General features: G+C 40.4%; 1 protein-coding gene across 1 annotated transcript in view; it reads right to left on the minus strand.

Moving 5' to 3' along the window:
- CCNI (cyclin I) overlaps positions 1 to 17,494 on the minus strand; it is a 52,377-nt gene that overhangs the window by 14,356 nt on the left and 20,527 nt on the right. Inside the window, exon 2 of the mRNA XM_074228548.1 lies at positions 11,365 to 11,521. Within this exon, the coding sequence (XP_074084649.1) occupies positions 11,365 to 11,478 (114 nt within the window). The 5' untranslated portion in view covers positions 11,479 to 11,521. The remainder of the gene's footprint in view (positions 1 to 11,364; positions 11,522 to 17,494) is intronic.

Genomic DNA, 17,494 nt, shown 5'->3' on the forward strand with positions numbered 1-17,494 from the left:
AGTAATGAGTGAATGCCCATCAGCTCCAAGGATGGCTGGATTTAGCAAGTGACAGAAACAGAATACAGCAGCTAACATTTATACAACACTTTACAGTTTGCCAAGCAATGTAGATACATTAGCCCATTTGATCTTCAAAATAACACAATGAGGTTGGTGCCGTTAGTATCTCAGTTTTATAGGTGAGGAAACAGAGGCTGGGAACAGTTCAATAATTTGCCCAAGTATTTAACTGATTAAGTAGACTTGAAAGTAGGTCCTTCCTGAATCCAAGTCTAGCATTATATCCATTAGCAGTTTCTCACAAGACCAATGTAGGATTTTTTTTTCTCATCTATTTTAAATGTGTTTTAAAATTTTTTTTCTTTTTTTTTATTTGGGGTGGGAGTGGGAGAAAGAATACAGAGTTACCACCTTAAATCCTACAAACCCTCCCCCCAACAAATTTTGTTGTGCCTTAGGAAATTATGATTCTGATAGATTTAAAGAAGAATGGGATGAAGTGGAGTTAAGTGAATAGAACCTAGAGAAGAATTCATACAATGTTTTCCTGGAAAGGGTAAAGAATTCTGATGCAAACCATGATCAGTCAAGAGTCCACAACACTGGAGATGAAACATATAATGCACAATGGGTGGAGAATATGTTTATGTTCAGTTAAGGACAATGCTCTGATGTGTCTTGTTTATTACAAGGGAAGGCTTTCATTTTGGGAGGGATAAGGAGAAAGTTTGTGTGAACAGGATTATGAGAGAATGGAAAAAGTATCAATAAAACACATTTTTTAAAAACACAGAGGAACAAGGTCACGTTAGTCCTCTCTTGCTCTACATACAATTTCTATGACAGTAGACATTGGGGAAAGGGAAAAGGAAACTTGAGCTGAAGAACAAGATCCTTAAAATTAAGGAAGAAATTTTGAGGGGTTTTGACTAATGAAGTAAGTCAAAGGTAGAATTTGGAAATAACTGAGTAAATTTAAAGGAGGAAAAACGTTCTAGGCTAAGGATCAAGAACAATTAAGAAGAATATAAAAGGAAGTTTGGGGAATAGAATTAGATGAGGTAGACCCAAAATAGACAATAAGATGACAATTGTCAAGACTGAGGTAAAAAAGCCTTTGGAAATAATTAGAGGGTAAGATAAACTGAGATTGGGAAGATGGGGAAATTGCTGAAACAAATAAAACAAAATAAAATCTGTATTAGACTGAAGGGAAGGGGAGTATGGCTATACAATTGAGACTAATGAAAGGAAATTGATTGGAAATGTCAGATTTTTAAGAGGTGACAGAAGTTGTAATAGTTTTCACCAGATGCTTTGTTAGGGTCGAAATATAAAATGCATGTAATCTTAAAAGAAAAAACAAAGCTGAATAATCTCAGTCAATATGAAAAGTAATAGAAAATTTGAGGTGAAGCAGCCTAACAATATATTCTATTTCTTCCACAGCAAGATGACTGTTATCCATATCTACTGAAAAAGAAAGGGCAGGCTCTTCAAAAAAAACCACACAAACCCCTCTTCCCCACTCTAGGTCAGAGTGAGGCTACAATTGGACCAAAAATGCATCTGAGGTAAAAAAGATGGGACTTGGCAGCCTTTCAGATATTGGAAGGGAAAAGCAGCAGGAACCAGATGCTCATGTCCAATGGCCTCAATTTTCTCACTAAAGTAAGAGACAAAGCCCTCCCCCAACTGAGAGATGGGGGTGGGTGAGAGATAGGAAGTCAATAAGGAACAAAACAAAAGGCATGCTGGGCTCCCAAGAACATCATAAGCAAATGAGCAAGGGTGAGAGACTTCTTCGAGCTGCACTTGGTGGTTCATGATTAGGAGCAAAAGAGGCAGATGGTGGGAGGAATTCAAGGCTTCAAAGTCTTGGTAAAAGAATTACAAGAGGGCAAGGAGGAAAGGGATCTGAGAATAGAGCAGTGTGGAGGTGAATTATCAGAGGGCAGAAGCAAGTCAGAACCAAAGTCTCAGGTACAGAGGGGAGGGACCAGAGGACTGAAGAGGGTTAGCAATTAGGAGGGATAAGGCAGATGAGAAGGAAGGGAGTCAGGGGAGCTGATAATCCTGCAGACCAACTAGGTGGGGAAAGGAGGACAGCAGCAGGGTGACCACTCACAGTGTCAGGAGGGGGTTGCCCAGGGCCCTCTGCTCTGGGTTGTACTCCCAAAGCAGTTCTGGTTTCTTCTTGCAACATGCATTAGAGGCATAAGAAAGGACTTCCAAAGACTTCTGAAGACAGATAAACATACTCTTTAGACACAATCATTACCAATAACTCTGAAGAAAGGAGAAAGTGAATCATCTCAACAGTAGATTATGTCTTTACCACTACTAAAAGACTGCCTAGGTATATAAAGGCAGCAAAGAAGAATGAAAGTTGCTAAAGCAAAGCAGATTTGATTTTTTTTTACGTTTTTGCAAGTCAATGGGGTTAAGTGACTTGCCCAAGATCACACATTAGACAATCATTAAGTGTCTGAGGCCGAATTTGAACTCAGGTCCCCCTGACTTCAGGGCCCATGCTCTATGCACTGCACCACCTAGCTGCCCCAATATTTGATCTTAAAGGCCAAGTGAACCTGAGACTTCATGGGATGAACCTAGAACTGGTTCATGGCTCTAGAGGGATTTATTATAAATAAAAATACACACACACACAGGCGCGCAGATGTAATGAAATACTATGTGGAAAGAAATGATTAATGTGTTGATCTGCAAGTGGCTTCATTTCATCCTATCCCTGGAAAGACTTTTGAACTGATACAGAGTGGAATGGCTTACAACTTAGAGAATAATTTATACAAAACTACATTGGAGAAGGAAATTGTAAACCACTCCAGTAACTCCAGCAAGAAAACTCCAAATGGGGTCACAAAGAGTCAAACACAGCTGAAGTGACTGAATGATAACAATAATGATATAATGGGGAACATAGAACAATGAAAACTTCTGATCAAAGCAATGACAAATCACAACCCCATAAGACTGGAAATGAAACTTCTCACTACTAGGACCTTTCCAGCCAAACCAGGAAGGATAGGAGATGCAAAATGAATGAAATTTTGGAGACAGATAAATTAAGAAAACTGAATTTGTTTGAGGAGACTTATGGAAGTGCAGAGTGAATCCATCAATCAATTCATTTTAAAATTTAATGTTCTGAAGATAGAAGCGAGGTCAAACAATAAAAGATGAATAAAAGAGTACAGCATGATCCTGTAAAACCAGTGTCAGGAATACAAAAGCTCAGAATAAGCCAAGACCAACTTGGGAAACTAAAGATAATGAAATGAGTTTTTGTTTTTGTTTCCCATTTTTTTTAAAGGTCTAATTAGAGAAAAACAATCTAAGAAAAGACAGGATCCCTTTCCATGGGATGGATTAAATAAAAAGGCAGAGCTATTCAATATTTATTTTGTTTTTGTAAAATGACAGAACAAGTTTGTGCTCAAGATAAATAAGAAGCTAATTGAGAGAGCATCTCATTTCCTCATTGAATTCAAATAATTGGGTTAGATGAATTACATGCTCTTGTTTTGAAAACTGGAAGCCATTGGGGATTTTTTTTTGCCCCTGTTACTATCAATGATAATAGGATAACAGGAAACGGTAATGCAGGAATGGAGAAGGGCAGATGTTGTCTGACTTCCAAAATAAGGAAGCAAGTACAATCTACAAACTAGAGGCCAGTGAGAGCCTGACTTCTCTTCTTGGGAAGATTCTTGAAAGGTTATTTCAGAGTTGGTTAGTGATTGTATAGGAAGTGAAGCAGTGCTGACACCACAGAGTCAGTGTGGGGGCTCATCAAGAATAGGTTCCACTACATTTCCTCCATGTCATTTCAAAAGATGAAGGAACAGCCTGGCATATACAGTTGACCTGAGTTTTAGAAAAGAAGCTTGTCATACTCTTCTTGGGGAGAATACAGGAAGATATTAATTAGACAATAAGATCATCAGATTGAATCACAATGGGCTGAATAGCCACACAGTGTCAATGTGGCAGGATGTATGGAATATTGACAGGAACTGTGCTTTTTAACATCTGTGTCAATGACTTGGATAAAAACAGAAAGCATGCTCATCAAATCTGCAGATGACACAAAGCTGAGTAACTGGCTGCTAATATACTGACAACAGAGTAAGCCTCCATCAGAACTCTAACAGGCTAAAGCATTAGACACAAGCTAATAAAATTCAATAGTACTAAATGTGATACGTGCTGGCCTCCTTCAAAAGTTCATCATCTGCGGGGGGGGGGGGGTGTCTTCACATCTCATCCTCCTTTCATATTATCTTCCACTATCTTTGTTATACAGGCTGCTAGGTGGCATAGTGGATAAGGAGTAGACAGGAATACCCAAATTCAAATCTGGTCTCATACACTTCATACTCTGTGTGATCCTGGGCAGGCTACCTAAGCTTTCAGCCTCAGTTTCCTCATCTGTAAAATGAGTATAATAATAGTCTATACACCCAAGGGGTGTTGTGAGATCAAATGAGATAACATGTAAAAGTTCTTTGCAAAACTCCAAGCACTATGTAAATGTTAGTTATGATTATCATATTATATATATAAAATTATTTACATGTCTCCCCCACTAGAATGTAAGCTCCCTGAAGATGGAGTGGTTTTGTTTAGTTTTGGCCATTCTTTTTATCCCCAAGAGCTCAGCACAAGGTCTAGAACGGAATAAACACTTAATGCTTCCTGGTTTGATCCTACTAGGAGATTCCAAGCATGGTAAACATTCTTTGTGGGGCATGGACACTGCTCCTATGCCTAAATATCAAGTCTACTTGTCATATATTTCATCTCCTGAAACACTGAAGCAAAAGCCAGGTAGTTTGTAAAGACTAACTGAAATCAAAAAGTCTATAATTAATGAAAAACTCCCAAGAATTTTCTGCTTGTTTTTGTTTTTAAACAAAACAAAGAGAGAATTTTCTAACTGCAAATAAAAATAATTTGCTTCTGATCAGCTCCAAGGCACAGAGTGACTGATCCCTGTGCTATTACTTTCACTTGATTTCAGTTGGCAAAACAACTGGAGCAGAACAATCACATTCCAGTTTGAAACAGAGTATTTGAATGTTTAAGATGAGGCACAATAACCACTGTTTTGTCCTCTGATTTCAATCAAAACAATTCTTTCAAACAGGAAGACTTTGTAATTGTTAAAAATCTATTTTAATAGACTTAGCTCACTATTCCTAATTCCCAGTAAGACTAGCCAAGGTGATGCAGTGGATAGAGCACTGACTCTGGAGTCAGGAGTACCTGGGTTCAAATCCCACCTCAGACACTTAATAATTACCCAGCTGTGTGACCTTGAGCAAGTCACTTAACCCCATTGCCTTGTTTAAAACAAAAAGAATTTTCTTCTCATTGATAAATGTAACTCCTATCAGGGTCCTATGCTCATGTGCCACAGCAAGGGGCTGGCAAGTCTCAGAAAATGCCCCACCTGAAAGAATGCAGGGCCCTCCACTTGTTATCATGATCAGTGTCCCTTCCCATTACCACTCTGGCTGACTGAGGAAATCACTCAATAACCTTTAAGATGAATAGCTGCTTTATTTCCTTTAGCCCCTGAGGATAGAATCTAATTTGTTATCTACCACCTGAGGAAACAAATGTGCCTTTCCCAATATGGTAGTCAGGAGTCCATAGAATAAACCTTTCAACAACTGGTCCCAGAAAGCAGGATAGTGAGGAATAAATCTTCATCTTTTATTTAAGTAACAGAACATGATTTTCCTATACTTACTTTATTGACTTATTTTTAAGCTGACTAGCATGCCCACTGGAGGTCATTAACTGAATTGGAAGCTTCCTGAGGGTATCTGAAGTCTGGCTTTATCAGGGCAGGTGCCCTTTCTTCTTATTTTTTTGTTGGTAGTCCAGTGTTACGATTTTATTTTTTATATGAATATTTTATTTATTTTATAATTACATACAATAGTAGTTTCTACAAATTATTTTTTGAAAGGCTTTAAATTTTACAATTGTCCCCCACCCTCCCTTCCCACAGAAGGTAATCTGATAATCTTGACATTGTTTCCAAGCTATGCATTGATCAAAATTGAATGTATTGAGAAAAAAAAACATATCCTTGAGGACAAAGTAAAATATTAGAGATAGCAAAATTATGTAGTACATAAGACAACATTTTTTAAAAAAATTAAAGGTAATAGTCTTTGGTCTTTGTTTAATTCTTTCTCTGGATACAGATAGTATTCTCCATAGATACCCCCAAATCGTCCCTGATTGTTGTATTGATGGAATGAGTAAGTCCATCAAGGTTGATCATCACCCCCATATTGCTGTTAGGGTGTACAATGTTTTTCTGGTTCTGCTCATCTCACTTGGCATCAGTTCATGCAAATCCCCCAGGCTTCCCTGAATTCCCATCCCTCCTGGTTTCTAATAGAACAATAGTGTTCCATGACATACATATACCACAGTTTGCTAAGCCATTCCCCAATTGATGGACATTCACTAGGTTTCCAATTCTTTGCCACCACAAACAGGGCTGCTATGAATATTTTTATACAAGTGATGCTTTTACCCTTTTTCATGATCTCTTCAGGGTACAGACCCAATAGTGGTATTGCTGGATCAAAGGGTATGCATATTTTTGTTGCCCTTTGGGTATAATTCCACACTGCTCTCCAGAAAGGTTAGATGAATTCACAGCTCCACCAACAATGTATTAGTGTTACAGTTTTCCCACATCCTCTCCAACATTGATCACTGTCCTTTCTGGTCATATCGGTAGGTGCCCTTTCTTGAAACCAGTGACTAACTTGTGGGGTACAGAGTAACCAGCACTAACTCTGGAAGCCTGCTGCAAAGTCCCTGGATGCCCCTGGGTCTCAGTTCCCTCCTTTGTACAAGGCAGAGTTAGATTCTTCCACAGCACCCTGTATTCTTGGCAAAGAATCTGAGAAGCTTCTGATTGAATGACAGCCTTATTCACCCAGTATCTCAGGACAGAAGGAAAGCTTCAGGTTCTTCATCTGTAAAGTGGGCACCAGATCTCTCTGTACAAGCACTTGGTCACTATATTTAATATACATGGGTCCTCACATACAATGTCAAGTCCAGAAATGAGATTAGAGAAAAGTAAATGTTGTCAATGAGATTTAAGCAACTCATCAAACTGAGCACCCTGCAGAGCCCCAGACCACAGAGGTCCTCCTGGGAGCACTGGAGCAGGTGTTTGCAGCTGAGAGACTGAAGGGCAAAGAAGGGAGCCCAAAGCCTCCATCTGGCACCAAGGGCCAAGTTCTGGGCTCAGGCCAGCCAGGGGCAGAGCCAGGGACCAGAACTGGAATGAGAAGGAAGGTCTGGGAGCCTGGCCACATGTTTCCCACCACTGGATCCTGGAAGAGGCAGCCACTATGGAGGAGACCAAGGCCTCCAGTGTCTGGTGTGAGTGAACCTCAGTGCTAAGGTCTGAAGACCATAAGGTTTGGAATGAATGGTCACAGTGAGGAATGACTAAAAAGGAGCAATGTTACCACTGACCAGTTATTCTGAAAATCCCCCTGTGCCCATAAGGCAGAGGCACAGTGGAGAGAGAGCCCGCTCTGGAGTCTAGAGGACCTGAACTCAATGCAGCCTCAGACACTGGACACCTAACTAGTTGGGTGACCTGGGCAAAACCCTGAACCCTGACTGCCTCAGAGACAGGGCTATCTCCAGTGTCCTGTTCCAATTCACACACATGTCATGGCCCACTTTCCTGATGTCACGGCTGCCTTCATGTACTCTATGAATCTCAGCTAGATAGTGTGATGGAGAGAGCACTGGCCCTGGAATCAGGAACAGCCCTGAGCTCAAATCTAACCTCAGACACTTACTGAGCCACTAAGCAGCAATTGCCTCCAGAAAAAGAAATCTTATTTACAATTCTGACTACAACTAAAAAGATCTTAAATACAGATTAAATGGGAGAAAATGGTACTAATAGGTTGCCACTTCTTTCTGGATGATGTAAAAGAATCTTTCAAGTGATCAATGGCTTGGCCTTCAAGTTTACCCTGTGCCTATATTTTTATTTGTGAAATTAAATAAAAATAATTCACTTCTGAAATATATCCCTGCTACCTTGTGAAAGGGAATTCTGTAAATTTGATCATGTGGACTTTTTGTTTTCTGTTTGAAAGTAGAAAGTATGTGGGTTCTTCTGACTGGATGAAGCACACTGTGAAAAAATTCTAAATCATCAGTATAGAATTAGCTCCAAAGACCTACTATTTCAGTAAATGAATGAAATCTCTACACCCAAATCTTCAGGGATAACTGTGCAGTTGCAAATGAATCACAACTGTAATTAAGCACTCATACTAACAAAAGCTAAAAGTGTATTGTGGAACAGCTTTTTCAGAAACAGATCAATTAACTAGTTTTTGAAACCCTCCCTCTTAAGACAGTAATCACTAGAATGAAGATCCATCCCATCTTGTTACAGTTAGATTTTATTCCAAGACATCATTTTTAAGTACAATACTAATGAATCAATCCCCAGATCTGGCTTTTCTTTATAAAAGTGAAGTCTTTTATGTGGACAGAGTGAGGAATGACTGAAGAAACTGAGCAGCCTGGAATCCTCCATTTCCCATACTCCAAAAATTCTAAGTCTTAATGCTCCTACTTCCATAGCATCTCTCCCATTTATGCCCATCTCTCTACCTGCCTGTCACAACCAACCCAGTTCAAGTCTTATCCTTTTGGCTGGATTACCAAAATTACCTTCTAGTTCCTGTCTCTCAAATCTTCTTCTCCAATCCAACCTCATATAGCTCCCAAAATATCCCTCTGACCACTCACTCTCCAATTCCATACATCCTAGTGGCTCCCTAATTCCTCTAACATCAAATTCAACCAAACACTCAGTCTGATCTAAGGAAAGACAAAACATAATTTCTGCCCTCCAAGAGTTCAGTCTGGTGTAAATCACTGCAACATAAATGTAAGGTCATTTCAGAACAAAGATCCGAGCAATCAGGATGAGTGGAGAAAGTGGGGCCACGCAAAGACAACCTCTGAGTGGGTCTCAGAAGGCTAGAGGACAAGCATCCCAGGCACAAGGCTCAGCTAATGAAGAGGTTGAGAATAAAATCATTAGATATGACCATTAAGAGATCCCTGGGAATTTCCAAGAGCAGTTGAATTCTATGCAGATGCTTTAGAAGTGAAAGGAAGGAAGGTGGAGGTACCTGGTGGATGTGGTTTCCTTTAGCTGATCAGGAAAGATATAGGCCCTGTGACATGAACACTGGAGCTGGAGGACTGATTGGAGGCTCCCCCTCCTCACTAGAGGTCAGTGGCTTCCACATATAACATCCTGTCCGGTCTTTAGAACCCAGTCCACCTCCGCTCTCTTCCTCTCAACTGGTGACACTGGCTTTGTGACTGATCCAAATAACAACAATGTCCTCATTTCTTGGCTCTGGCATTAGCTCTGGGTGCTCCCCAGGCCTGGAACATTCCTCCTTATCTCTGCTCCTGGCTGCCCTCAAATCCCATATTCTTCAGGAAGCCTTTCTTTTTGAAGCATTTCATAAGCTATACATGAATATTATTATTATAAATCTTATGTGCACATATCCATTTGCCTGTTGTCTCCTAAGAGCACCTCGAAGGCTGGGACTGGCTTTTGTCTTTTTTTTGGGAGGGGGTATCCCTAGCACTTCAGCTTAACCCATTAGGGCCTTCCCATTTAATGACTGCCTGACTAGTGGGTGAGGATACCTGAGGAGGCGGCAGAGGCCAAGATCCAGTCTGAGCACTGAAGAACCTGCCCTAAAGAAGGCACTCCTTGTGGTTCTTTACACCCAAGCTCCAATGCCCCTTTATGACATTGCTGGAAGCCTATCCCTCCTCTTCTCCATCCCTTCAGGACTCAGTTCAAATTTCACATTCTAGAAGGTGGCTTTTCCTGATTGTTCCCCCGCCTCCAATCGCTTTCACGTGTCCTCTACATTGCTTGGGTAGACACAGTTATCCATCAGCTTTTTCACACACTATGTTCTAGTCAGAATAACCTTGTCATTCATTCATCATCACCATGATATTCTACCTCCTGTCCCTATAAATGCCTTCACACTCAGTCTAGCATTGACGAATTGAATGAGATCTCACCTCACACCTACATTTTAGAATCCCCAGCCTCATTTAAAAAGCCTGGATTAAATACTATCTCCTACAAGACCTTTCTCAGCCATGTGACCCTGGGCAAGTCACTCAACTTCTCAGCCTCCTGTTTCCTCATCTACAAAATGAAACTAATAAATGCCCCTACCTCACAGGATTCTTTGTGATGATCCAATGGAATACACTAAGTAAAATACTTTACTAATACTTAAAGCACTATATAAGAGCTAGCCAGTATTTTTGAGAGGATATCTTAGGTGTTTAATGTACAATTCACATAAGGACTCTTGCATTCTCAATATGCACTACAATTTATATTTGGTCTTTCAACATACTATAAAATTTCAGCTTTCAAAATATTACAAGCCTACAACCATATTTATATTTTTGATGACACTGTTAGTCATAAATGAGTTATTAGAAATTAGGACCTTTATTAGAACACAGTTACAGCATTGTTCTGATGGGAAAACAAGATTCACCAGATGGTTTCTAGGAATCTGTATTAAAAGCAGGTGTTGTTTATGGTTTTTTAAAAACTCCAAAATTCATAGCCAGGAACCCTGGATTCTAGTTCCAGTCCTGTTAGTCATTTAACCTTGTAAGTCTTTTTACTCATTCTTAAAATAGGGATGCCACTCACCCTACTGACTCTAGAAAGAAAAAGATGCTGTTTTTTTCAGGTGGGGAATAGAAATAAAAAGAAAGAACAAAGGCTCTTTAAATGAGACTTCTTCCCTCCACTAAACAAAGGGAATATTCTTGCCATCCTTTTTACTGCTGACTTGGATGATATGCATAGTCACACCTAGAAATCTGTGTTGAATAATAAACATCTGCAAAACCAATTTTTAATTGTACATAATAACTTGTCTCAGAGTGTGTCTTTCTGTAAGACTTATTTAATACCATCGGAGGAGCAAAATGGGAGACAAAGTCTATGTTTTGGAAGTTATACAGCCATAGAAGGAATCTCAAGTTTGACTGGCAGAAAACCAATTTTGTTTTAGCTGCAAAAACAAATTCTTCAACTTATCTTGAAGTGTGTGAAAATATTTATGAAATAAGCTATTTAGCTACAAAATAGGAAAAAATTATTCTCACATATTCTTCTTCCCACCCCCTTGAAATCCTTGCATGTTACAAAAATATCTCCAGTAAAAAAAAAAAAATCAAAATGTTTACCTGATTGGTCGATATTTTGAGCACATTAACTTTCCACATCTGGGCTTCCCTAGAGATTGCCATCTCCAGAAGGAAAGATAATCTCTGATTTTCCAAGGGGCCTGGAAACTTCATGATAACCTCTGGATCTGCCTGCCACCCAACTTTACACAGCTACCTGTAAAATAAAAAAAATATAATAATGCTATGCTTCTAATTGCAGCTATCGCAAGCAGCATAGAAAATAACAGGTAAGAATAAGAACTTTTACATAATTTTTATTTTTACAAATTTAACGTACTTGATATCTGAAATGCCTTTCAAAAATACACCATTTTAAGTTCATTAACTTGGCATTTAACCATACATACACACCCTTGTCCCCTCCCCATATGCAAGAAGACTTCAAACTATTTTTCTAACTTCATTTCACATACTCTACATTCTACCTACAAAAAGACTGACAATTCTTCAAAAGATATGTGTACACACAAGCCATGGTGTGTCAAGCAGTCTGATCTCCCATCAGGAGACAAGGCTACACTAGTGCCCAGATAGCCCACATCAAACCTAATATCCAAGTAGCCATGATCTAAGCCTCATCAAGACAAAGAACCAGGGACCTGGAAAGTACTAGCAGGTAGGGGTGGGGGTGGGGGTGGGGGTGGGGGTGGGGTGTTACAGAAAAATCTAACATGAGCACCATCTAGATGGGCTATGTCAGGGTCTCAGGAACAACCAGAGCCAGTAACTACAAGCTCAAGGTCATGAAAGAAGGAAGCAGGAAGTACAAGGCAAAAACCTAAGGCAAGTCATCAGGAAACAATGGCAAAATTCACAAATTCCTTTACAAGGTTGGGCCAAGTCTTAAGGGATCACATACAGGACAAGCAAGGGCCTCCTTATAGCATTTCAAAGAACTGAGTCTGATCCAAGTACAAAGCCCCAATTCAGGAACAGGGGCTGAAGAGGAGTTGACAGAAGAAAACATCTAAAACAATGAATAAATGCTATTAACTGAGAGACGCCCAGAAAAAAAGAGAGTGATTCAAAAACAACTTAATTACATGCCAACAAAACTGACAATTTAAGATGAAGGGAATAATTGCAAAATACCATACAGGATAAGAGTACAAGAAATGAATTATTTAAATAACTGAACATCAGATCAAAAATATGAACAAGACATTTAAAAAAAAACCCCAAACCAGATGAACTTCCAAGTGAATTGAATCAAGGAAATTAATTCCAATATTATATAAACTACTTACAAAATCAAGGTGTGGGGTGGCTAGATGGCGCAGTGGATAAAGCACCGGCCCTGGAGTCAGGAGTACCTGGGTTCAAATCCAGTCTCAAAACTTAATAATTACCTAGCTGTGGGGCCTAGGGAAAGCCACTTATCCCCATTTGCCTTGCAAAAACCTAAAACAAACAAACAAAATCAAGGGGGGGGGTGAGTATCCTTCTATACTCTTCTATAAACTCTTTCTATACTATAATTATGGAGTTCATACCTAACTAAGGAAGAGAAAATTATAGCCCTAGAGAATATTAATGCAAAAATTCAAGCAAAAAAAAAAAACTACAATGATATTTTTTAAAATTATATACTATTCCAGATTGGACTTAAACCTGAATGCAATTTCCCTTATATGGAAGGAAAAAAGGTATAAGAATGCAGAAGCCTACTTAGCCTGGAACAACAGCATTAGAACTGAAAAAAAATGGATCCGCATCGAGATGGGACCAATTCTGGCACCCCCAATCTCTCCCCATACCTTGTCACATTGGACAGAGTTAAGGTTGATTAAAAAGTGATTCACCCAATGTGAAAGGAGTCCAAGACAACTTTGAGGTCCAGGCCTGAGGAATTCACTATGAAAAAGAAGTTAGTAATAGAGGAATGGGGGGGGGGGGGGGAACACTATAATGCTCCAAAGAACTGAGAAAGCTCAGTTAAAAACTGAAAGCTCAAGGTGATAAATCAAGCCTTAGAAGGGGGAGACTAGTTGGCACAGTGGATAGAGCACCCGCCCTGGAGTCAGGAGTACCTGAATTCAAATCCAGCCTCAGATACTTAATAATTACCTAGCTGTGTGGCCTTGGGCAAGCCACTTAACCCCATTTGCCTTGCAAAAAGAAGTCTTAGAAAAAATGAAGGTAAGCTGGGCTCCAGGACATCTAAGGACACCCAGGACATCTAAGCAACTGAAAACATATCTAGATGACTATTTCAGGATAAAAGAAAATGACAGAAATAAAAATCTTGAGATTCCCAGGAGCATGACCACAGAAGAACATTCTTGAACAGTTCAAGAGAAAAATTAGAATCTTGAAAGCAATATTTACAGCCTGCCTAGTAGAAATAATTAGCAGAGAAAATAATAACAAAATTCATCTGGAAAGATAAAAGATTATCAATAGAATCAATGAAAAAAAATGTGGATAAAAAAAAGACTTACCAGTATCAGATTTCATGCTGTATTACAAAGCAGGAATCATCAGAACAATCTGATCCTGGCTAAACATTAGAGCAGGGGATTGGTGGGATAGATTAAATACACAATAAATACATAGTAACCCTTTCATTGTGGAAGGTGAAGTAGGCAAAAAAAAAAGTCTTCTTCACTCAGTCAAGGAAAAAAAAAAAATCAATTCTATTTGCAATGTTTTCAGAAGAGGACCAATGGGGATAGGAAAGTGATGTCTTTTGCATTTTAATTTGCAAGTGAATTGGATTCAAGTAAAGAAGGGCTGTGAAAAATCAGTAGATATTGCTTCACACAAACTGAAACCTGAGAAAGATCTTTGCTTAAAAAGGCCAAGGTTTCCTACTGCATCCCTGGCCATCATCAGTCATCCTGACCTCTCTATCTTGCCACTGGACTCAATGACTCCTGAAAAAGGAGTGAGGTTGGTGACTTTGCACAGCTTTTCAAGTCAAGGCTTCACCTTCTTAGTGTCATTGGTTCTCTTTGAGTACAAAGGACAAAAAACAACAATAGCAATACTATAATAATGATCAACTGTGGAAGACTTAGATATTCTGATCAATATAATGATCCACAATTCCAAAGGACCCATGAGAGGACCCTCCAGAGAGAAAACTGATGAAGTGGGTGCAAACTGAAGCATCCCCTTTTCACTTTCTTTATGTTTCTTACTTTCTATTATTGTTGGGTTTTTGGTGAGATTTTTTTTTTTAGGCAACATGGCTTAATACGGAAATATATTTTGCATGATTTAACCTGTATGATTGATATCATGCTGCTTGTCTTCTCAATGAGTGGGATGGGAGAGAATCTGGGACTCACTTTTTTTAAAAAAGGATGAACAGAATAGAAAAACCAGCAAGTATCTGCCAAGAGAACAAGTAAATGGCAAGATGGTGACATGAAGGGATCGAGTCTTAGGAGCTCTCTAATAAAACTCATCAGCTAAGGACTCTAACTAAACTTTCGAGAGACAGAACCCACAAAGGGACCCAGTGAGGCAGTTCTCCTACTCAAGGTAACCTGGAAAAAAGAGCAGAAAGGCTCTGCTCCCCGGGGTCAGAGGGGCAGCCCACCAGAGGGGTGGCCCGCCAGACTGAAAGAACTTCAGCCTCCTGGAGGCAGCCCCAGGGCGCTGGGAGTCTCAGCTCACGGCAGTGGGGGAGTCTCCTGAGCTGCACCCCGGGGAGCACCGGCACAAAGTGGGGGAACAGCGGGGGACCTCTGCCAGAGCGAGGACTTGGAGCCCAGCCCTCAGGGCACACAATGAGCAGCTTGGTCTTTCTAAAGCCCAGACTGGAAACAGAAGCAGGCGGAGGCGGTAAGCAGGAGCCCCCAGGGCATGAGCCCATTGAGCTGAGGGAGGGGAGTGAAGAGAGACTGCCAAGCTCTGTCCTCTGCCCCTGGAACAGGACTCTGGGGCTCTGCCCACATTCAGATCCTGATCCCAGTCTAGGCCCCCCATAGAACAGCAGGGGCCCCCCCACCTTGGCCCCGTGGCAGAGGGGGGAACTTATGGTCATTCACAGACCAGGAGGGAGGACAAAGCCTCACACACTGAGACCCTTGTGGGAGTGTCCCAAAAGCTCAGGAAGCACCCCCAAACCAGGCCCAGGCTGGGAAAATGAACAAGCAGAGAAATAAGAGGAAGACTATTGAGAAATATTTTGCATACGAGCCCAAGAAGGATCAAAATACTCAATCTGAAGATGAGGAAGCACAAGCTCCTGCATCTAAAGACTCCAAGAAAAACAGAAATTGAGCTCAGGCTATGACAGAGCTTAAAAAAAGACTTTGAAAATCAAATGAGGGAGTTGGAAGAAAAACTGGGAAAAGAAAGGAGAGAGCTGGAGGAAAAATATGAAAATGAAGTCAGCAGCTTAGTCAAGGAAATCCAAAAAAATGCTGAAGAAAATAGCATGCTAAAAACCAGCTTAGGTCAAATGGATAAAACAGTTCAAAAAGTTATTGAGAAGAATGCTTTAAAAAGCAAAATTGGCCAGATGGAAAAAGAGATAAGAAAACTCTCTGAGGAGAACAAATCCTTCGGACAAAGAATAGAATTCAGGGAGATGGATGAATTTACCAGAAATCAGGAATCAATACTTCAAAACCAAAAAGAAAATGAAAAATTAGTAGAAAATGTGAAATATCTCATTGAAAAAACAACTGACATGGAAAACAGACTTAGCGAAGATAATTTAAAAATTATTGGAATACCTGAAAGTCATGATCAGGAAAAGGGCCTTGACATCATTTTCAAAGAATTACTACAGGAAAATTGCCCTGATATTCTAGAAGCAGAGGGCAAAATAGAAATGGAGAGAATCCACCGATCCCCCGAGAAAGAGATCCCAAAAAACCAACCCCTAGGAATATTATAGCCAAGTTCCAGAACTCCCAAGTCAAAGAGAAAATATTACAAGCAGCCAGAAGGACACAGTTCAAATATCATGGAGCTGCAGTCAGGATCACACAGGACTTAGCAGCAACTACATTGGAAGCTCGTAGGGCTTGGAATACAATATACCGGAAGGCAAAAGAGCTTAGAATGCAACCGAGAATCAACTACCCAGCAAGGCTGAATGTCCTCTTCCAGGAAAAAAGATGAACTTTCAATGAACCAGGGGAATTTCAAAGGTTCCTTTTGGATGGCCAGAGCTGAACAGAAGGTTTGATCTTCAGATACAGGACTCAGGTGAAGCATGGAGATTGGAGGAGAGGGGGGCAAATATGAGGGACTTAATGAGGATGAACAGCATGTATAGAAAAATGATACTGATAATATCCATATGAACCTTCTCAGTTAATAGAGCAGGTAGAGGGAGCTTTTATAGTTGAAGCACAGGAAAAAGCTGAATTCGAAGATAAAATAGGGTGTAAAAATGGAGTCAATAGAAAAAAAAGGAAATGGAATGGGAGAAAGAAAAAGGAGAGGGGGAATAGTCTAAGATATTTCACATAATAAGATTTTTTTTATTACAATGAGCTATTGCAATGATATGGAAGGGGGGAGGCAAGGGGGAATGAGGGAACCTTTGCTCTCATCAGAGGTGGCTAGGAGAGGAAACAGCATATATACACAATGGGGTATAGACATCTGGAGTAAGGGGGGGACGGGGGAAGGGGAGGATGTGAGTCATGGAGGAGAGGATGGACCATGGGGGGAGACTGGTCAGATGTAACACATTTTTTTTTACTTCTTGCAAGGGGCTGGGATTGGAAGGCCTGCCCAGGACCACGGGGCCAGGTGGATTCTGGGCCTCAGGGGTGGTATGGGGGTTCAGGGCCTCTTGGCCCCAGGACCAGGGATCTGTCTGCTGCACCACTCAGCGACCCTACAGCAGAGTCAGAGTGAAAGGAGAGAGGAAATATAGTACATGGTAGTGGAGAAATAAGAAAGGAGGGAGCTGCGATCAGCAATGGCAACGTTGGAAAAATATGGAAGTAACTTTTGTGATGGACTTATCATAAAGAATGTGATCCACCCACTACAGAGTTGATGGTGTTGGAACAAAGAATGAAGCACATTTTTTGTTATTATTATTTGGGGGAGGGTGCAGGGCAAGTGGGGCTGGGTGGCCTGCCTGGGGCCACATAGCAGGGTGATCTTTGGGTGTCTGGGGCCAGATTTGGACCCAGGTGCTCCTGGCTCA

The sequence above is a fragment of the Macrotis lagotis genome, chromosome 3 (assembly GCF_037893015.1).
Source record: "Macrotis lagotis isolate mMagLag1 chromosome 3, bilby.v1.9.chrom.fasta, whole genome shotgun sequence".
Lineage (NCBI taxonomy): Eukaryota > Metazoa > Chordata > Mammalia > Peramelemorphia > Peramelidae > Macrotis > Macrotis lagotis.